The sequence below is a fragment of the Gymnogyps californianus genome, chromosome 22 (genome assembly GCF_018139145.2).
Source record: "Gymnogyps californianus isolate 813 chromosome 22, ASM1813914v2, whole genome shotgun sequence".
NCBI lineage: Eukaryota > Metazoa > Chordata > Aves > Accipitriformes > Cathartidae > Gymnogyps > Gymnogyps californianus.
Window position 1 is genome coordinate 6,075,713 of NC_059492.1, and position 22,767 is coordinate 6,098,479.

Sequence of the window (22,767 nt, forward strand, 5' to 3'; positions counted from 1 at the left end):
GGTCATTACTACGCTCCTATGCAGCCAAACCAAGACATCCGCTGGATGAAATGACCAGCTAATGACAGCCCTTTAAATACAAACTCATTCTGAAACTGGAACATAGGAATACTCCTCATTAAAATCATAATCCACCAGTGATCTGCACTTATTAAAGGCTCGAACTGAGGTCAATGGGGAGAGAGAAGCAGAACCCAACAGGCTCTTCAGCCAGCCCCAGCTCTAGCTGCCCTGCCATGGCAAGTGCTCCACAGCGAGGCGAAGCGCCGGAGGTGAGAGCACAAGATGCCATCCCAGCAGCAGCAGCGAGCAGGCTACAGCTGCGGATGGCTGCCAGCATTTCTACAGACCATAACAATTTCTAGCAAAAAGATGAGATCCTGGGATATTAACATGTTTGTGAAATGCCTTCCTTGGATCAGCGGCAGAAGGCAGAGTGCCAAAACACAGGACTGTCTAGAGGCAAGGACCAAGGCGTAACTGACAGAATAAGCATATGAGCTCAGTGCCTTGGCATGCAAGATTTGCTCATGAGCTAATGGAGATTATGTCAGTAGGAACCCAAACACTAAAAAGAATGAAACTTGTCATCTTCTGAGAGCAGAAGATGGTGAATAACACCTCAGAAAGTGTATTTGGAGCTACATAGCAAAGGAATTTTTCTTCTTATGTTCCCATACAGATCTGGAGGAGAGGCACAGGCTGAGTTTGCAGGGCTGGAAAAAGCTGCGAGGCACTGAACATTGCCCTCCCGGAGCAGGTGGAAAACAGAAAGGACTTGATCTTACAAAGGCCAAGGCAGTCAAGCCTTGTTCTCTACTTGATCAGCAACAACAGACTTGAATCACATGTGCAGACCAGTGGGGACAAAAAATCCCCACCAACCTCCCTTCTTCCAAACCTCAGCGAACACAGAAAGGACTTGTTTATAAATTTACAATACTGCATAAATAGCAGCAGATAGAACCATACCTCCCTCCTCACTTGCCCTCTGCCCTTTGAGGGCTGAAATCCCCGTTGGTTAGGGGCCAGCTACCAGCCAAAAGGAAGTGAAAAATCAGCATTCCTGGCACAGCCTTCCTGCCCCAACTGAGAGCTGGCTTAATGAGATGCTTTGCTAAGCTGTTTGGCATTTCACCACCATTCATGCCAAGATATCAAAGAGGTTTCGATTAAAAATAATTATATTAACTTTTAATTACATCCTTTAACAAAATGATTTTTCAGCAGAGAGGGAACGTGATGTGTTGTGGTCTTTAAAGACAGTTCAGAAACATGTGGAAGAAGTCTGTGGGGGGGAAAGGGAGGTACAACATCAGAAACAGAAACTTGAATGGCTAAATATCAGAGACTAGTCCTCTCTGAAGAAGCACAGCTATACAGCATTTCATCTAAGGCACTAAAGTAACGACGTGGAGACGCATCTCCAAGACCTACCTTGGCTGGATTGAGCGCAGTGATGACCCACACACAGTAGGCATTGTTATCGTACTGCACAGGGTAGTTGGGAGAAGTTATCACACCACTGGGACCACGAAGGTACATATCACACATCCTAGCTGTGAAGAGGAAAACAAGACAGATGTGGGAGTGAGGTCTCTTAGCTTTGGGATGTATACTGTGTTCTTTGTTTAAGGAGAAGAAGTAGAGATGCATACATTATGGAAGTGGGGGAGAATTAAAAATTGCTGCTCTGTGTTGTTTTCACTAGCCAAAAGATTCCTTTTTTTCCATGCAACAGAGATGATGGATTCATCTGTGATGAATAGATGAGTGGGGTGTTTCCAGGGGCTATCAAACAGATGGACCACCAGACCAACCAACAACCACCCGTTCTCTAGTGCTCAAACTGATTTTATTTATTTTTTACTATATTAAAGCCCTTACAGAAATACTTTCATGTCCAGGACAGTGAAACCAACTACACGGAAGATCCCAGGTAAGATGCAGTTCCTTTTTAATGTCCCCAGAAAGCCGTATTCCCTGTCTTCATTGCAGGCCAAAAAAAAAAAATACTGCACAGCAAGTATTTATTAGGTAAGGGCTGACTTCATTCTGATACGACTGTGGACTCAGAACCAAGATGGCAGCTCAACTTCGTCTCTTAAAAAACATCTTAGGTAAAGCAGACACTGAAAAGTGCTTAAGCAGGAACATTTTTGCCTGTGGTATTGCTTTGATATAATATTTAACCAGAAAATGTGAAGAACAGCATCCTGGTTTTGTAACCGCCTCTGCTGTTCTGATGGATCCTCAAAATTAATTTATCTCAAATCTCAAAGGAGCCATATTTGCACATGTGACATCTGCAAGGCTTTTTTTCCCCACTCCAAATAGCAGTAAAGCATGGAAAATGATCTCCTTGGCCAAACTGTTTGGCTACACAGGTGGTCACAGGGGAACATGAGGAATGCTGAGAAGCAGCTCAGGAAGGAGCTGAGGGCATCTATCCATGATGCTTAAACCGCATTCCACCTGCCCTCTCCTACGTGACCCCATCCTAGAGCCTGTTACACATGTCCCATCCTACCTTACAGAAACAAGGTAAATCCCATTATTCCCATTTTAAAAGTGGGCAACAGGACCACAAAGGGATTAAGTGAGTCTCCCCAGGACCCGGAGGGAATCTGCTGTAGATGGGGAAGCTGAAAAACAGTCTCCCAACAGTGGCAAGAGGTTTGGTCACTGGATATTAGAAATTGTTACAGCCCAGGGGGTTAAAAGCTGGCTCACTGGGCACCCTGATTTCTGCAATTTGAGGGAAACTCAATACCCAATAACAAAATGGAACAAACAGAAAAAAGTGGTATAAAGCTGAAATAAAAACCGAATGGAAAACTTTAAAAAGAAAAAACCCAAAAGTCAGCGGTTAAAAAAAATTAAGTTGATTCATAGAATCATAATAATGCAGGCAAATCCTTTCTTATCTCTTGCAAGAGGACACCATAAATTTCCTTTATAGTGTCACATATTTATGCCAAATATCCTCTTAAACTGATTCAATTTATTCTAGGCTTGTTTCAAGAATTAGATGGGATTCCAAAGCCTTGAAAAACCTGCAGATGAAATTAAAGAAAAAAGAACTGAAAAAATACCAATTTATGACTTTAAGAGCTTTAGAGGGATTTAATTAAAAATATTACAAGTTGTTCATTATTAGCATTACAAATATCATAATTATGCATGCGACTTTTTAGAGAGAGAGAGAGGGAATGAAAACAAAATGGCCAAGGGCAAAATGGGCATTAGTGTTTTTTCCGCTGAACGAAAACTCCATTCACTGATGGCTCGTGGCTGGGCCACAGGATAATTGGGATGATGCTAGTGAGGAACCACAGTCCAGGTAATCCCACATTGCTGCCTACTAGCAGCAAGTTCCATTTAAAAGAATCTCCCTCCATCTTAGCTTTTCCAGATTTTGTTTCAGGCTTTCACCTTTTCTCCCCTCTCCTCCTTATCCCATAAAAAGAAATACTTGGAATAGAGAGAACAGAAGGGGACAGAAAGCACTGCTAAGAGGTGAGGGAGGATGTAGTACACAGGTATGAAGGACACAAATGTAATATATCTGGTACAGAGCTAATAGCTTTTGAAGCTCCATAGTTAATGGAAATAGCTTTATTTGTTCCATTATGCACAGGAACAGGTGTTTTTCTTAAAACCTGAATTTCTGGAATCAAAAAATTGCATGAGAACCAAGCAAAGGTTTCTTTCTCAGGCTTGTGCTGAAAAGACTGACAATTTGAACTCATATTACACTCTCATGCTCAGCCAGAAAACAAGAATGACCGTTACAAAGCAATAAAGATCCTATTGACTTCTGACCACGAAGCTGACAAGACCAAGCTCCCATTTCCAAGCGCACAAACGCACTCAGCGCAGTGCTGAACACAGAGCAGTACAGAGCTGAATTTTCCCAACAGGTTGTGAGCATCGAGAGGGGGCTCTTCCAGCTGTGCCCCTTGCCTGAGGTACAGCTTTGAAAACAGATCTGTACCGTGGCCCACACAGCAGGCTGAGGTTAAGAACCAGCTGAGGGATCCTAACCAAGCGATGACAAACTTGAGGACAGAATAGGTGATGCACGAAGGGGACATTAAGGAGATGGGTTCTCTCATTTGTCCTAATAACTCAGTAAAATTTTTTTCTCCTCTCACCTCTGCACACTGGCCTGTGGTCGCTCCATGCCACAATTATGTCGCTCACTCTCTTACAGGTGATGCTTTTGGACCCTTGTAAATCATAGCCCTCGTTACAGGTGAACTGGATGCTGGAGCCTAACCTAGCAGACAGAACAGAGGGTGAAGTTAGCAACTGAGACACTTCTGCAGCAACAGGTTTGTCACTTACTTTTTACTATCCCAGTGATTCTCCAAATTGTGAGCAGAGAGAGTTCACCGGCCCTCCAGGCAACAGCAGAAATGAATGAGGGGCAAGCTTTTGCCTCATGCATTTGCTTCTGCTGGGCACTGTTTGCCTGAGGTGGTGATAGTCCAAGAACAGATTTGAGTCTTTCAATGCAACTTCAGTGGGAATTTTATTCAGTGCAGGAGCACAGACTCAGCCCCAAGGGATGACACGCTCAGCATTCTTATAAAGAAAAAAAAATTCTTTATCTACTACTGAAAGATTTGTTCTTTATTCTATCATTTTGGTTCTTCAACCTGGAGAAGAAAAGGCTCTGGGGAGACCTTATTGTGGTCTTTCAATACTTAAAGGGGGCCTATAAGAAAGATGGAGAGAGGCTTTTTACCAAGGCCTGTGGTGACAGGACAAGGGGCAATTGTTTTAAACTGAAAGTGGGTAGATTTAGATTGGACATAAGGAAGAAATTCTTTATGATGAGGGTGGTAAGACGCCAGACCAGGTTGCCCAGAGAGGTTGTGGATGCCCCATCCCTGGAAGTGTTCAAGGTCAGGCTGGTCGGTGTTTTGAGCAGCCTGGTCTAGTGGAAGGTGTCCCTGCCCATGGCAGGGGGTTGGACTGGATGATCTTTAAGGTCCCTTCCAACCCAAACCATTCTGTGGCTCTCTGTGGATTCAGATCCTTTGCTGGTTTAAGCCAATGCTGCCTTACTCACTGGAGCGACACAATGCCAGTTTACAGCAGCTGAGAATTTATCCTATGGCATTTAGGGACTATTGGGAATTCCCTTTCCTCCACCCGTGCCCCTCCGATCCATTTTCTGGATTTCAGGAAAATTTGATCACCTCAGGTTAAACTGAAAGACACTTCTAGTGAACAAAGCAGCCATTGACAGCAAAATAAGATTAAACATTGATTCACCATCGCTAACAGCAGGCTGATTCATTCCTGCACACTTTAAATGAACGCTAGCAACTACAAGGGAATAACAGCATTGTTTTAAACTTTATAAGAAAACAATTATCTAGCACCCCGTATACTTATTGACAAGGAACTGTACCAGTGATCTGAGAAGTCACCTCAAATTCACGAGGGGCAGGGCCATGCTGTGACTTAAGCTAATTTGAGAAGCGATTTTTTTGCTGTTTAAGTCAGTTCTTTCTGCACTTAACTGGAGGGGGGAATGACAACAAACATTGATTATACAAGCCTGGCTAAACACCCATATTGTGAAAAGCGAAATACTCTGAAAGAGAGATCATTACAGATCCTGATCTGGGACACGGTCTCCCAAACACACATGTGCACATTTATACACACTTGTTCTTCTACATCACTAGTCACAGCAAGCTTTTCAGAGATAACACGTTTAGAGGTGTGCAGATGGTCTCTAAAAACAGACTACATAATGCCAAGGAGCACATACAATGGTTATAGACAGTAGCTTTGCAGCATGCATAAAGACACACATAAAAGGTTCTTACCTAAAATCGTTGCCTATTCTTTTGCCTCTCTCTGGAATCCCAGGGTCTGGACACATATTATGTCCCTGGGACACACCAACCTGAGTTACTACAAAGCAAAAACAGCACATACAGAGACAGAATAGCAAAAGAAACATTCTTTCATCAACTGTCTTGGTGAATGTGGAGAGAAAAATGGCAATTGGTAGCTCGAAAACCTGAACATGTTCCATTTTGTTTAGAAAAAAACAGCTTTGGAAACAAACGTAACTGGAATCATTTCAGCTCAGTTTATACACCGAAGTGTTTTCTAGGAAATGCCAGCTAGGGACGCAGTTCTCCCTCCGTTCCACTACAGAAGTACCTCTGAAAAGAGTTTTTTCGTTCTGCAAAATTATACCAATTAAACAGCCCATTTCCGAAGCCTGTGATTAAAACGGCCACCTGTGAGACGACAAGGTGACAGCCTACCGCCCCTCCAAACCCAGCTGAGTGGTGCCAGGGAGAGAAAACAACTCAATGGAAAGGTAGGTGTATGATACCAGGGAAAAAACCAAGCACAGAATAAAAGGGAGAAAGGAGAGGGAAATGCAAGTCTAGCATTTTAAAGCAAGTAATTTAGTTTGAATATGAAAAAATTTTATGGAGCAACCTTAATGTAACTGCCAACAAACATGAAATCTATGAAGTGGTGATCAGCACTGAATAAACACCTTCAAACTTCACTCACTATTGCCCAATTTCCACCTTCCCTCTCCAGCCTGTCAAATGGCGCAAACAAGCATTCAAGCATTGACTTGGGGTGGATATAACCTGGGTGGCTCCTGACAAGGATGAGATGAGATCTGGCAATATACTGACTTCAATTTTGAATTCCAGCAACTACCAAAATGCACAATAATATGGGACAAAGGAGTGATTTTGTCACAGAGCTGTAGAAGTTTACGTTACTCAGTTTTGTTGTATCACTAAAGGAAGGACGCAAAGAAAACGCAATGTTTCTTGGTAATGATGCTGAAGCAGTGAAGCATGAATCTTAAGCAAGCATGTTTCCATTCTACCTCTGCCTATCACCGGATTAAAGGAAGAATTATTATTATATTATTATCTCAATTATACTTCAGAACATACTGCGTTAGGACAGTGCCCCAAAGACCACTGCCAAATGGATGATGGTGCAGTGATAAAAGCATGTTTCTCACAACAGACATGTTGGCTCAACAATTTGAGATCTGCATGGCACCGAGCATGGTGAAAGATATGGAGGTGCATGCACGTAAATATTTACACGGGAAGATAAGCAGTGGAGTATCTACACAAACACAAACTGCACAGCATGAACGCACAAAAAGGCAAGACCATCAAATATGGTATTCGGGTAATTCAAAAATTCATTGGGTAATTACACCTCGCATAGTCAGGCACTACAGCTGGAAGATGTAACGCTGCTAAATGGACAGACAGATCACTCTTCTGCTCCCACTGCTACGGGGCTTTCATCCAAGCACCTACACCTAACTGCTGGCTACCTACACTGAAAACATTACAGCTTCTGGCCGCCTCCTCGGCTATAGGCACTAACGTCTCATCTCATGCCCTTCAATTTTGAAAGGGCCTTTGTCTCTGCTGGCCTCCCTTTCCACCCCACCTCCCACCCCACCGTGCTGGAGCCAAGCCCCTGCGCCGAGCGCAGCCCCCGTGCTGCTGCCTGCAGGGCCCGGAGGGCTGGGGCCGTCCCTGCCGCTGCACAGGGCTCAGCGTTTCAGCACGACACTTCGGTGCTCCGCAGTCTCCTCCATGCATTTGAGGGCACAAGAGTAATGGAGATAGAGCTTTATGGGAAACCAGGCTCCTGAGAGATTGTTTTCCCTCTTTTGCATATTCATAACCTCGCGTTAAGCTCAGTCACGTGGACAGAGACACCAGCAAGAGACAGAAGCATGAAAGCGGCACACGGTATCTTTTGATAGCTGCGTTTTGTAGCTACAAAGCTTTGCTGCCACCTTTCACAGATTCTGATCATTCTGAACGTACACCAGAGTCAGAAACTCCTGTCCAGAGCAGGGGTTCAACTCCGATATTTTCAGCAGCAGTGCCCCAATAACTGAAGCAGCCATAACAAAACCCTGCTCCAGGAGCAGGTATCTCCAGCAGGTCTCAGAGATGCAAAATAATTTGGTGATCCTTCTGCAAATGAAATCACCAGCTTCCACGAGCCCTTCTGCTAGTGCTTGAAATGATATGCTGCTTCTGAGAAACGAAAGGTTGGCTGAAGGAAGTACATAGGTGACACCGTCTTCCTTAGGGTTTCTTAAATCACTGCCTACGCAGGTATGATGACTGTGCATACAGATATCTCCAAAGTAAAATTAACGCTTAGGATAGAGAGTACAAACTAGGGTTGTATGTCACAAGTCCATACGGTATTTAAGGACAAGTGCTAAGATCTCTCATCTTACTTCTATACCTTCTCCAGAGTAAAACCACACTAAACGAGATGTGCCTATAACGTACAGATGCACAAACACAGCTTCTACAGATATGTCTGCATTCAAACACTCGCATGCTCTTCCTTGCAGAGTGGATTACCAGATTGCCTTTCCACATCAAAATCTTTCTCCCATGGTCAAAAGACTATCCAGACAACATCTTTTATGCCCGTGTTAGTTGCTCTGCACTGGTATCACATCCATTTATTATGCCCCATATCAGATGACAGTGAACCTCGAAGCCTCTGATTCAAAGCTTCGGGAGGAAGCAAGGCCACAGATGACCAGCAAAACCCACAAGCCCCAGAGGGCAGGTTGTCAGTTATCAATCACATTTCTGAAGACTAAAACCAGTTCTTCTCTTGTTAGCTAGCATTTTATTAATACCTATAACACGTGTAGATAAACCAGAGAACAGATAAGATAAAACAGAGCAAGGGGGAAAGGAAAGATGTCTCCGTATCATGATAGTTGGGGCATTTTACTTGTAAATGTAAAGGAGAGCAAAAGAAAAGGAGAAGATGGATTAGATGGTCACTTACAGAAACTTTTGTTCTTCAATCTTTTGTTTTAAACACATACACATGGACATAACTAAACCAAAGGTTATAAACCATATTTGTTATGCTGAGAACTTGCTGTCAGTACTGTGTTCATCTTCCTGAAGGTTTGACTGATCTATGCCTGGGCTGTAGTACTCCAAAATGAATTCTTCAAGGTTACTAGGAAAACAATAGATCTTAAAAACTGTGATGAACTGTTCAATTTCTACATTATAGGCTCAAGGATTCTCTCCCCCAAACCATGGAACTAGTTTGCCACCCCGTCATTCTCCTCCTGTTTTCAACAACTTCCTTCTCATCGTGTAGTCAATAACAGCCAGTTACGATTGCTTTGTCACAGTAATTTACTCCATCTGTTAAAAGAACTGAGAACCTTCCTTGCTTCTATGTTAATAAAGGAAGTTCACTGATAGATTCCCAAGGGACAATTTTTTATTGAATTTAGGAATGTAAAATATGAACTACAAAATAAAGCAGCATCTAAAAAGCTTTTACAAAGACTCAACATTTCTCAGCATGAGAAATACAGTGAAAGCAAGTGAGCTTTTCTACTGGCATGGGGGGTGGGGAGGGAAGGATCATACCAGTAATTAGTTGTTTTAAAAAGGTTAATCTTTATGATCATGCTAAGGCTTGCAGTTACTCCATGCAACCATCTGGTCAAGTTAACGGGTTACAAAATTCAGTCCTAAAAGCAGGAGAGCTGACCTACTGACAGCACGCTCACCCCAATGAAGTGCTCGCCGCCTTTCCGATCCAAAAAGGTCCTTCAGCACCCAGCAACCAAACGTTAAGCATTTCCAGAACCTCAGTGATACTGATCCAGACGTTAAATACCCACATGCCTAGCAATACGCAAGTGTGAAAAGGGTACAGACTTGGGCTCTGAGGCCCTAACACTGGAGAAAACTACTTCCAGCTGCAAAATTTTTACTTGGGGAATTCTGAACCCATATTCACATCTTGTTGCTATCTCAGAATAGTTCAGAAGGATGCGAGTTCAAAAACACTTACAGACTTTCAGATTTTAAAGACCATTGGCAAAGACTGTGTTTGCAGCATGCCCTACTTAAACCAAACACAGCTTCTTTCAAAGCTGTTTTGCCTAGTGCTAGAAACCCAAGGCCGGCTCCTCTGTTGCTCAACGCTCACTTTGTGCTGTTGCAGTACATCAGGGACCCCCATACAAACATTCACACCTCAACATCTGATGCAGAAAGCAGGCTTGCTGCAATGCTGAATACCTAGAAGCTTCCATACACTTGGCTGAGACCTAAAACTGGTCAACACCTCCAAAATGACTTTGCATTTGTACATCTAAAATAGATTTTGACAAATCTGAATATACACAGAACTTGCACTACTTACAATCCCTTCCAATAATATCCAGCAGTGCATCATCCGGTATGCCTCATTCAAAGGTCAGAAAAGCAACTTTGATGCTGTTTTGTAAAAGCAAAGTACCATGTTTTTCCCACTGTGTGAACATGGAATATACACATTTACATACTGCATGCAATAAAAGAAATAATCTCCTAAATACAATCTAAAATTTAAAACTACTTCTTACATCTTGTTCTCCAGAGCTGTATTATTTTTCCTCTAAAAATGATTAAAGCAAGATGTCCAAGTAATTTTAGGGATGGTGAACAGTACGAGGCACTTGATTTCAATTTCAAATAAACATGTTTGACTGCAACCGAACACAATTAGCACCGCCCCCCAAAATTCTGTATTTTTATATATTCTTTTTCTGAAATAGTACCAACAGCTGCTATGTGACTACATTTTGCCTCCATTCAGACACATGAAACATTCAGGCTTTAATCTGGCCAGGTAGGATCTGGCAGCTAACCACAGCGTCCATCCAGCAAACCAGAAATCCTCTGCAAGACCTGCAGGGTATTAAGCACGCAGCTGCAAGCTGCCTCACGTGGCCACAGATTCTTCAAGGCAGAATTTTAGGACAGGTGCAAAGGGCACTAGAAAACAGTGCTGGTAAGAAAGCCTTTGAAAATAAAGCACGGCATAGCTCTAGCTATTACCAAGAGACACAGAAATTTCTAAATTTCTGATATTCGAGCCAGATGAAATAAGAGCAACACTAGCAAACTTCACAGATCTTTAATCAGCCTGTCCCACCTGTATAATTCTCTCTGATGCATATGCAGACTCATAAGCTCATGAAAGTTTGAGAGAAGAAGGGGCATGGCTAGTCATGCAAATTAAAAAAACCAAGGGAAAAAAGAAGGTAATATTTTGAGCTCCATTTTCTGAAAATGAACCATTTTCTGGAGACATCTTCTCCGGAATCAGCATTTCTGAAGTTGAAAATTTACTGTAACAGAAGTGTGACAGCAGAAGGCTGTGCAAGATAGAGGTTAATCTGGGTTTACAATCCAGACCTTGCTGAGAGCAGTGCACATGGAAGGAGCTGAAGGCACAGGGGTTGTGGCAAGCACCATGCTGGTAACAGAAAGGAATTTGGGCCACAGTACTATCACCATCTATATTATTATAGCTTAATAGCTTTCAGGCTAAGCTGCCTTCCTATGCTCTGTTTTGCCTTATCAAATATGACAAGATTTAGCACTACACAAGATGCTGAATTGACAGCTTCAAAGACTGGAGCCTGCTCTCCGTTGGGTGAGGATAAACTCAGCAGAGGCAACAAGAACTTGCTATGTTTTTATCCTCAAAAGCAGAGCACGACCGGGACAGAGCAGGATACGCTAGGAAGGAAAGTTCAGTTGCTGTCTCTTACTCAGCCTTCGGCGCCTTTCCCCGGAGCCCCCGGCAGGGATAGTGCTGACAATGGTCATTAGCAACATTCATTAGCAACAGGTAAAACTGCTACAAGGGAAGCAGCCTAGCATTCCCAGGAAGGAGAAATGGGAATCCTATACATTCTCAGTATCAGAATACTTATATACAGTAAACTAATGACTCCAAACCAGGCTACCATTTTTCACTCGGTGAAGACTCCCTTCCCCATATTCCCCAATATCCAAGATAGCAGACATCCCACTCCAAACACATCCTTTTGTCTCCGGTGCCCACACAATCAAAGCTAGTGGTATTTTCCAACAGAATTTCACTCTCAGTTAAGTGAACTGAAATGTTTATTACAATCAAATTCTTCTTGGCAAGAATATATCATACAACCAGGAATGTCTTGCATACAGGGTTTTTCTTAAAATTGAATTAATTTTCTCTAAACACACCCCACCATTTTCTGCTCTGGAGATTTTGGGCAATTTACATCCTGCTAGTTAGTTACCTTGTTGGGCCTTGCTCCTGAAAAACTGGAGACTATAAGCACTCTCGTGTGGGCCTAGAAGTGAGCCATTTTCATTTCAGACAGACAGCGAGTGATGTTTTAAATTCAGTTCATCCATTTTTCTTAACTGAATTTTGCACCCGAAATTCAAACGAGTGAAATGTCCAAACAGTACCTCTTTGATGGGTGTAATGGACTATGCAACAAAATGAGCAATTATATCCTCTCCTCTAAAAACTATTTTAAAAAATGCTACATTCTGCCCTATTTGAATTCATATAAAATATAAACTCAAGTTAATTCGGATCCCTCCTCTTTAATCTTAGAGTCCCCTTAAGAGCCCAGTGGTCTGTCCAGATTCACACGCATAAAGAAACTACAAGTCTTGCTTCTGATTTGAAAAGAACCTAATGTAAAGATGAATGGACCTAATGGATTCACTTCCTGCAAGAGGAAAACACAGCAGTGACAAAGTGACATTCTGAGCATGCCTCGAACATATCAACCGCTAGATACGCTGAAAGTGAGTAACTAATAGGGAGACCATAAAAATCAGCATTATAAGCTCTTGCACAGCAGTGGTATGATTTTTCTGCAGGGACAATTAAATAAAATTCAAAGAGAAAGAGAGAGAGACTGCTATTGCCTCTGTAGATTTTCTAAAAGGTCTTTTTTGGTCTGGTTCCTTATCTGTACTCCTAATTTTACAATAGTAACATCGATTCAGTTTTCAAAATTGCTTACAGTTTGACAGTTTCCACACTAAAAGATGACAGAAATCATGAACCCCAGTCTGTCATTGAGTAGGAAGCATACAGTATATATTAAATGCACACACACCGATCCCCTCCATTCCCACTTCAACGAGTTAGTATATGCTTGTGAATAGAGCACTGGAAGGAAGTGATGCAGTAATGCAGAGGAAAGAGGGAAAAGCATTAAAACTTTTAAGAGTGACGAAGTTTTAGAGATTACTGGAAAGTCAAATGAAATGCTCAAGGAGATCATTATACAAAAGATAGCGTAAGGAGGAGCCAAAAAAACTTACACACTGATGTCTTCTGGTTATTGTCCTTGCTGGGCATTAGCTTCACCCCTCTGGACTTCAGTTCAATTTGCTTTTTGACTACAGAGAGATTTAAAACAAAGCAAAAAAAAAGGAAAAGATTTAGCTAAGCATTAGGGACTATTTAAAAAGAAAAGGAAGGAACAGTTGTACACCACCCACGCTGCAGGATACCCGGCCTCTTTCCCTTACAGCTCAGGCAACTTAATCCTGACCCCTCAAAACCATTAGGGCCCCCTTTTCATTTACTGTGTTAGGTCTGGACTAGTGTCTTTGGGGATTTGAGCCAAGCTGACCCAATTTTAATATAAAAATGGGGCACAAAACCCCCATCCCTCTGTAACCGTGCCATTTTGCTTAATATACTAAAAATGGGAAACAGACAAAAGGGAAGCTTTAAGAAACTTCAGGGATTCTGAGAGGAAAATGCTGAGTTAGTTTCACCCAGTTTTACTGATGCAGTTCTTCCATGAATACATCATACAATAAAGCCATTCTCTGCTTCCATGGGAATACAGCACTCCAATGAACACCCCATAACCTAAAAGCTGTAAACGTGATCTGCATAAATAGTAGATTCAAAAAGGCAGTAAAAGTACAAAAAAGGGCCATATTAAAACAATATTATTGGCAAAGAGAATTATAAGTTTACAGACCCACTCTTAGTAGCCACAGGCATATCAATTACAAAATCAGCATGGGGACTCTACCAGAGGTCCTGTTGTGACCATTTACCTCCCTGCTCTAAACCTCATCCAGAAGATGAGAATACATATGAGGGTAGCAACAAGATTTCGATCCATCCATCGCCAGGAGAGTCCCATCCTTCTTTGCAATATGAAAATGCCCCGTGTACCTGAGCAGCTATTTGTTTTTATTATCTGACTTGGCTGCCACCGAGGTGCTCTACACAAGAGGGTTTTGCACAAAACCCACACTGTCAAAACCATGTAGATACTGGTAGAGAGAGAGACAGACAACGGCTTCCTGCAGCACACACACAGATATTTTTGACTAACACACAGAATTTTTACTGGCATATTTGAAGTTAATGTGGTTAAAGAACAACTTCACAGCAGAAAGCATGATGTCCAAATCACTTTATAGGATCCTTTTTCTGATGAGCCAGTCCTTATCTATGGAGAAAAACAGTCCATCTTCCACTTCAAACTGTTCTTTTCTTGTTCTTTATCTTGTCATACTTTCATCCCTAAATTAGCACATTTCTAAGACAAAGTTGTCAAGAAAAATTACCGATATAACAAGGTTTTTTTAATCATGCTTTTTTTGGCTTAAAAAAAAAAATCTGTTTATAACATCTGTTTGCAGGAGCTTCAGACAGGGAGATGTCAAGCATTATTCCTTGAAGCTTACCTAAGGTAGTGCTTTTCTGAGCTAGATGCTAGCTTGGAGCTTTTTGTTCATCATTTGGTTACAGCTTTTTGCTTTCTCTTTAAATAAAGCGGTTATAACTTCAAACTGAGGTCCACATTAGCATAAAAATATTCATAAAAAAGCTTATGTTGTTCATGTCTTTCTTACTAATATTAGTATCTTAATCTGCTGGAAGTTTTTTTGCCTTTTTTTGTTTTGAGAGGGGAAAAATAATTAACAGTATGCCATGTTCAAAGCAAATCTAACACATACTTGTTTCTTTTTTACTGTAAATCCACCTGCAAATGCACAAGGAGAAAAGCAGCAGGTCTCAGAACGCCCCAAACAGCCACATATTCCTCTAGGTCACGGTATAACAACTCCAGGATACTTGTAGTCTGACCTCAAGGTTTTTAACAAACATGTTATCAAGGGACCAAAAAAGGACATGGGGCTACCAAAGCTAACATTTTGGGGGCAAGTCTGGAACCTATTTCTGCTTCAACTAGAACAGCGACAGCTTTAAAACACAAATGAGAAATGAAAGGCTGTACTAAAGGCCACGGGATTACGGGGCTCTTGCCCGTGCATAACAACCGCCAGCCAGCAATCATTTCAGCTGTGCTCTGGCTCAGGGCAGCAAGAGATAAACACCTTGCAGCGAAATACTAGACAAGGAGTGGGAAGAGTTCACAGGGTCCTTACAGGCACTCCACAGCCTTTTTGCAGCATAACAGAAGGGGTCACATCTACCACGATGTTCTGGGCGAAGCCCCCAGCCCTAGCACCCTTTTATTCAGCGCAGCGGGAGCAGCCATCAGCCTGGCTGCACCCACATCACTGCTCTTCCCGTGGGGGAAGCCAAATCCCCTCTGCCTCCGGAGGCTGCCCCGCTCTCGCAGCCGCAGCCACCCTGTCCTGGTCCTCGGCAGGACCCGGCAGTGCTGCCCAGAGGGGTTTCCATCCGCACGCAGGACAGCGCAGCACCAAGGCTGGGGCTCTCCGGCCTCTTGCTGACGCTGCAGTGCAGCACTCCAGCTGTCATTGGGATAAAGCGCCGAGGAGGTCCTGTTCTGCTTACTCTCCATAATGCTGCAGTTAATGATCCTCTGGCACTTTCCAAGCAAGTACAGGGATAACCTCATAGTCACAGCCAATATTCCCTCCCAGTCAATAAAATACAGCCAAGCCCGAGCACCTAAGGCTAAATTTGAGCTATTGCAGGATGTACAATGGCTCATGACTTTGCAGTATCTAATTCATTGCTCTGTAAAGTGCTTTGGGGCACCATCAGTAAGAGAGCAGCTTTATAAAAATAATTTCCATTTTTATATTCTCTGCAACTTCCCTTGCAAGTTACTTTATACAATTACCAGTGATCTTTCTCCTAGCCACACAGAGAAAAGCACAAGTCTGTTGATTTCTGCATGATAAAGTAAGCCTGTAGCCTTAAAGGACAAGCAAAGCTTTCCAATCACTGACGTATGCCCTACACACACACTATTGATGCTGACACCGCGGACGGGATAATGCATCCCTGGGAGGGTCAGCACTTCTCGTCAAGCACACTGACTGCTGAACTACACCAACTTGCATTGATTTCACAGGGCTGCTGAACATCCCAAAGTCCAGCAGAAGGCAATCAGTACGGAGAGTTCATGGCTTCAACACATCTGGGCACACAACTGCAAATTTTTAAAAGGACACACTTAATAACAAAGGTTCACTCATTCATTCCTGCCTTCCAGAACCCAGCTAACAGACAGAGTCCCACTCCAAATTTGTGACTAATGGAAAGCCGAGCTCCAAAACACCCAACAGTAATGAAAACAAGCAGCAGAAACCAGACATTCATTACTAAGAACCAATCCTAAAATACAGAGACTAAACTGCATTACCCGTAAAGTATATACTCCCCTAATTGCATCGTGTCTCTTTCAACAATAATTGATAGAGAGAGATCACTATATACTCTCCTCTTAATCCTTCATTTTGTTTGCGACATGGAGACATAATAATGAAAGTCAAGCTTTACAAATTACTCAATTTAGATCAGAACAAATCAGAACACAGTATCACTTGCTTTTTAAAAAAAATAAATAAGAACAATTCTCCTAACTCTATGCCCTCAAAAATCTGGTATATGAAAATCTATTTTGTTTATAAATTTGAATGTGGAACAGTACTACAAAGGACTGTGTCAGGATAATTAGATGAACAGAAATTCCTCTGTTTTCTAGAGGTTTTTGCTGCTCACACGTATCTGATAGATCTAATGGAATACTCAGTGTCCTGTCAAATCTGAAAGATGACATTACAAAGCTTTTGCAGCAAGCAGGCAGTCTGGGGTGTTTCTTTTAAACCATTTCATGTTGCTCTAAATGAGAATTTAAGGAGACATTTATTTATTTTTAATTTGGAAAACAGCATTTCAGCAAAAATCTATTCCACGAACCTCTGTTCCCCTTGCTGGGGGATTGCTATTAAATACAGACTTGCCTGAATCTCTTTTCCTCTGCTGGGGTGTTTTAGTATAATCTGGGATACTACAGCAGGTTGCTTACAGGGATTCTTCAAGTTGGAGGTGACGAGAAACACCCTCACATGCAACCATTTTGAAACTCCTTATTTATGCCTTCCATTAGCTAGCCTAAGCAACGGTTCCTTAGGAATCAGAGCCTGCAACAAGCACCGGAATTTTCCTGTCTCTGCCTCTTTCTCAGGATCGCCCAGGAGACTCAACAGGCTGCGCAGCATAAGCTCTAACCCCTTTGCAGCCCAAAGGCGTGCTCCAAGACGAAGACTGGCAGATCTGTCAAAAATTAAGCATATGTACTTCTAGATATACACATATCCTTAAAAGCTATTTATGTGGTGCAGTATGTGCAATAGTTCATCAGACCATTATTAAAGGCGACAGGTCTGCTGGTATTCTGCACTGTGCTACGGGCTGAAACTCGCCCACATTTATCTTTCTACCTGAGGGCGGAGGACAGAAGGGGAAGGGAACAGGGTGGGGAGATCAATAAAAGATGCAATTATGTGTTGGTAACAATCAGCTAAAAAGCAATTTGGGATCCAACTTATGTAATAAAATACGTGGAGAGATAGACTACACCAGCCAGAACATTATTTAGATCTGTTTAGCATCATTTTAAATTCAGCAGCTTTTTCATTATCTCATTTACAGCACCTCATCGCTATGCTAACACAGGGGATGACAGGGGATACCTGGCTTCTAACTCCTGCACCGTTGCCTGTCCCAAATAAAGCACTTCTAGCTTATTTTCTTACCACCCGCAGGTACACGGCACCTTTTTGGGAAGGAACGTAGAAGGAGTGGGAGGAAGAAACAAAGATCAATGCACCGATTTCTCTACAGTCCCTTTCATTTGCTTTTACGTAGTGTGGGGAAAAAAGTATTTGCAAGAAAGCAAGATTCATCTTACATAAAAGGGAAAAGGAAACAGAAAAATATTTTAACTCTCCCTGGAAGGGAACAAATTTACTGTATTCAACATAAAGAAAACCTGAATACAGGCTGATTATATCTAACCTTGCTTTTACATTCATAAAGAGACTTCCAAACTAAGGCATGGATTAGAAAAAGTGAAATAGAACACACAGAAGGCATTCTGCTAAAACTAAGTATCAATGTTAAACAAGCTGGAAGGGAAATTACTTTCTTATAGTATCAGCAAAGCCAGATACTGTCTCAGAGGACACAGAATGTTAATAAATGGTGTATATACATATCTTCAGAAAACGGACAAAAAGTTAGATTCATCCTAACCCTCTCTTCCTTCTCTTGGACAATCCTGGGGTCTGCTTACATCTTTACTGCTGAAAAACACATTTTAGTTGTTCTACTTTATATGGCATTACATATCCTATTTTGTATGTATTTTATTAATCCATATTAAAATATTTATGTTGAAACAAGGTCATGTTCCTCTGAAAAGGGTTATGCTGATTTTTTTGAAGTTGCATTGGCACCTTTAATGTTCTATGGACACAGATTCCATTGACTACAAAAATCTTGCCTTTATCCCCGGGTTTTTTTGCTTTGCTTCTTGTTTTGTTTTTGTTTAAGTATTGAAATCTTTTCTAACAGATGAAAAGAATCTGACAAACTCCACAAAAAACAGCAAATGTGTGAAGAATGAGTGTCAGATTCCCTTTGCCAGCTAGACGGAGGTCCTGCTTCAATGCCATTTCAAGAGCACATTTTTAAGTTCATCTTTTAAACACTCAATACACAAAAGCGCAGTTCATTATATCTAACAAAACAGTTTAAGGAGTGTGCTAGATTAGAGCCCCCTGACATTTATCTAATCAGAGGAAATTACAACATTGATCTTTACTTTTCTATTTAAGAAAAAAGGATGATTCAGACAGGTGTTTTAATAGAAAGCAGCAGTCATGACAGCAAAGGAAAATGTCATATCAAAAGCTATCAGCTGCATGCAGTCATTTGTGTTACACAGAAAAAAAAGGGTTTTTTTCTTAAAGTAATTTATATGTTAAAGGAAAGCAAGGAAAGTTAAATAACAATGGTGATTCATAAAGCAAAGTCCATGTTGAGGCCATGACAACATTGCTAAGGCTAAACAAACAGGGAACAAACAGGGCAAGTTTGCAGATTTATCAAAGGAAACTCTTCTCCCTTTCCCTTTGTTCCTGTTAGTCTAGGGCTATGGTACTTTTTCTCGAAGTCCTGTTTCTTTCTTTGGAGGAAAGCTACTGAACTACGCTGACTCAGACCTCTGGAGAGTGGATGAGGAACTGGATGTCATTCCTGCTCCTTCCCTGTTTCACTTTCCCTCTCCCTGATCCTGCCTCCAGAGCCAGCCACCTGAAGCAATGCTACGCCACTGCACCCACAAAGTCCTTCAAAGCCCTCGGAGAGAATGGTGTGAACAGTTCTAAGGAACCCACTCAAACCCGTGACCATTTGGTCCCAAACAGGAGGCACTGAACTGCAGTTAGCCATGGTTGCCTACAAAGCCCAGAACACGAGTCTTTTCTCTGCTTGACTCGTGTGCCAAAGCATTTCCTCTCCCTCAACAGCATCTTAAGATCCCAATCCTGAAATCCACCCTTCTAGGGATGACCAGTAAATACAGAACAGTTTACACCTCATTCAAAACAGGCTCAGTTACTTCTTACTTCAGCAGAGTGTAAATGCAGGCACAGTCTCTGTGGGACTCTCGACTGCCCTTCGCCTGGTGGCACCCTGTCTGTATCGCCATATCCCACACAGTGCGTTCTGCAAAACTGCAGGTAAAGGAACATCTACTTCTACTAATGAAGCATACAACGCAAATGAATTTTCCTATGGCTCTCAAGTGTTTGTAGCCAGCAATTGCGAACAGTAGCTCTCCACACAACAACGCCTGGATACCCAGCTGGAAAATTAATGTTAACAGGATACAGAAGGATCATGCAGGAAGTTAGCTGTAGATTCCCAGGGAAAAAAAGTTTGGCTAAACACAGACTGTGAATAGTGAGACTGGGCAGTAAGCATTTACCTTGATATTGGGCACTGAACCCCTTCTGCCTGTGGTTGCCATCCGATGTGAAGTGAAGCCGCAGCCAATTTTTACTGCTGATAACCGGGGCAGGCAAATTCATTCCAGTAAACCTGCAAGAAACCAACCAATAACAACCAAATGTTACTATGATTGTGAATTATACTCCAAATACGTGTCCTTCCAGGTAATCCTCCTACTACATGAATACAGGAAATCCTGCATGAGTACCATATGCTCAAAGAAAGCACCCCATACAGCCCATGGTTGTTTCTATGCATGCATTCCTTTGCTTGTCTTCCCATCTGACGGTTACACATTTGTAATTACAGAGGTTTCCATTCCTTCCTTCTAAGGCAACGGATATGGGGGGCTGAGCTGGGTACTCACAATGCCGTGGTACCAGACAAATGAAATGGGTCCAGCTGGACAGCCTGGAGGCTCCAGTCTTCTCCTGCACCGCAAAGAATGAGTGGAAGGTACAGAACAGCTCTGAACTAGAGGAGCTCTACGTGTTTCCCCAGAGTAACAGAGCCTCGTAGCTCTAGCACCTTTTGTATCTTATTGGTATCACACAGAAATGACATAAAATCATCTCAGGGGACAAGCGACACCGAAGGTATGCAAGATGAGCTTGACTCTCAAGCTTATTCAGTTCCTGTCTTCATATACTTGGTTAACACTGCTTAAAAAAAAAAAAATGTTTATTTTAACTGAGGAAGAGAAAGGATTGCGAGAACAATTTTCTTTTACTGGAAATAGCCAGCAAGAAGCTATGATTTATGATCTATCCCAGCCTGGAGAAGATTACAGCCATCAAACATGAGGTGGAAAGCTCCACAGCCCATTACTAGTCCTTCAGCAACTGTTCCCTTCATACCTCTTTATACTTTTTTTTTTTTTTTAAAAGTATTATGCTGTTTGCTTTATTAAACTGCAGATCATAATTCTTGGCTGAGTCGTCACATGCCAAGTCTTAGTCCAGAACAATGTTTACCTAAGCCACAGCACTCTTGAATTGAGGTATATAATGGTAACATTAACCATGGTAAGGAGAACAACACTACCATGACAAAAGCCATTATGGAATCCTATTATTGTTAATGAAAGCCCATTTAATTTTTTAATCATACACTGTCACTTATTTAAAAATTATTGGCATTCCAATACCTATGCTTTTTTAGATGAAGGTAAAAGGATCCTGGAAATCTATTCCATTCAAAAGGATACTTCAGATTTTATTACTACACATTTTCAACAGCAGAACTGATAGCCCAGAAAAGATTTTAAAAGTCCTTCACTCAACTAACACCTCCAAAGGTGAACTCACCTTTTTCTAAGGCAAACAGCAGGGAGCCAGGATGGTACTTGGCAGCATATTTATTAATGGCAGATGAACTGCAATGTAATCCTGCTCTACTTGTTAATGAAATAGCAGGGATGATTATGCTGCATAACTAATGCGTCTCTGCCACCTACAGTACAGACTTTAAACCTTGTATTATCTTGTGGCTGAATTCAGCATAATTATGAAGTATAACTGAAAACATTCTTTACACTATAAAATTGTTTAAGATTGTTCCTGATCATTTCTCTATTGATTATTTTCATCTCAATTTTGCAGACCCTTTTGAAATACAAGGTGTTACAAAAATGGATTCTATATGGCATTCTGCCATCCTTAGATAACTCAGCTGAACCAATTTAATTTGAAACTTTCTCAAATAAGTTCAAACAAACATATTTTGGGCTGAGATCAAACATAGGATGCCTAAAACCAATTCTGAGAAAGTTACTATGGCTGGTTGTTATGACAACACATTTAAACTTAATACTCTTACCCCCAAAGACTATTTTATTATTCATTCTGAATCAATAGTCAAACTTCTCATAAATAATCTTTAGGTATGCAGAGCCAAATTTTACTTTCATAACTGTGGAGAGCTGAGTAATTCAATTGCCTGATATAAAAACTAGAGAACAATAAAATTAACCTGCCTGAGGCAGAATTTCACTCTCCTGTCCCCCCGACCCCCTTTTTTTTTTTTTTTTTTTTTTAATATTGTGCTTATTTTGGTTGGGGTAGAGTTAATTTTCTTCACAGTAGCTAGTACAGGACTAGGTTTTGGATTTCTGCTGGAAACAGTGTTGATAACACAGGGATGTGTTCGTTATTGCCGAGCAGGGCTTACACAGAGTCAAAGCCTTGTCTGCTCCTCACACCTCCCCGCCAGCGAGGGGGCTGGGGGTGCACAAGAAGTCGGGAGGGGACACAGCCAGGACGGCAGGCCCCAACTGCCCAAAGGGATAGCCCATACCATAGGACATCATGCTCAGCACACAAAGCGGGGGAAGGAGGAGGAAGGTGGGGGACACACACATTCAGAGTGATGGCGTTCGTCTTCCCAAGCAACCACTACACATGATGGAGCCCTGCTTTCCTGGAGATGGCTGAACACCTGCCTGCCCATGGAAGTGGTGAATGAATCCCTTGTTTTGCTTTGCTTGCGCACACGGCTTTTGCTTTACCTGTTAAACTGTCTTCATCTCAACCGCAAGTTTTCTCACTTTTCCGATTCTCTCCCCCATCCCGCCGGGGGGAGTGAGCAAGCGGCTGCGTGGGGCTTAGTTGCCAG

General features: G+C 42.0%; 1 protein-coding gene across 1 annotated transcript in view; it reads right to left on the reverse strand.

Annotated features, from left to right (window-relative positions):
• Positions 1-22,767, reverse strand: part of CSMD2 (CUB and Sushi multiple domains 2) — a 324,356-nt gene that overhangs the window by 149,976 nt on the left and 151,613 nt on the right. The window contains 5 exon segments of the mRNA XM_050909729.1: positions 1,438-1,559; positions 4,158-4,282; positions 5,850-5,937; positions 13,209-13,286; positions 20,132-20,244. Coding sequence (XP_050765686.1) covers positions 1,438-1,559; positions 4,158-4,282; positions 5,850-5,937; positions 13,209-13,286; positions 20,132-20,244 — 526 coding nt within the window.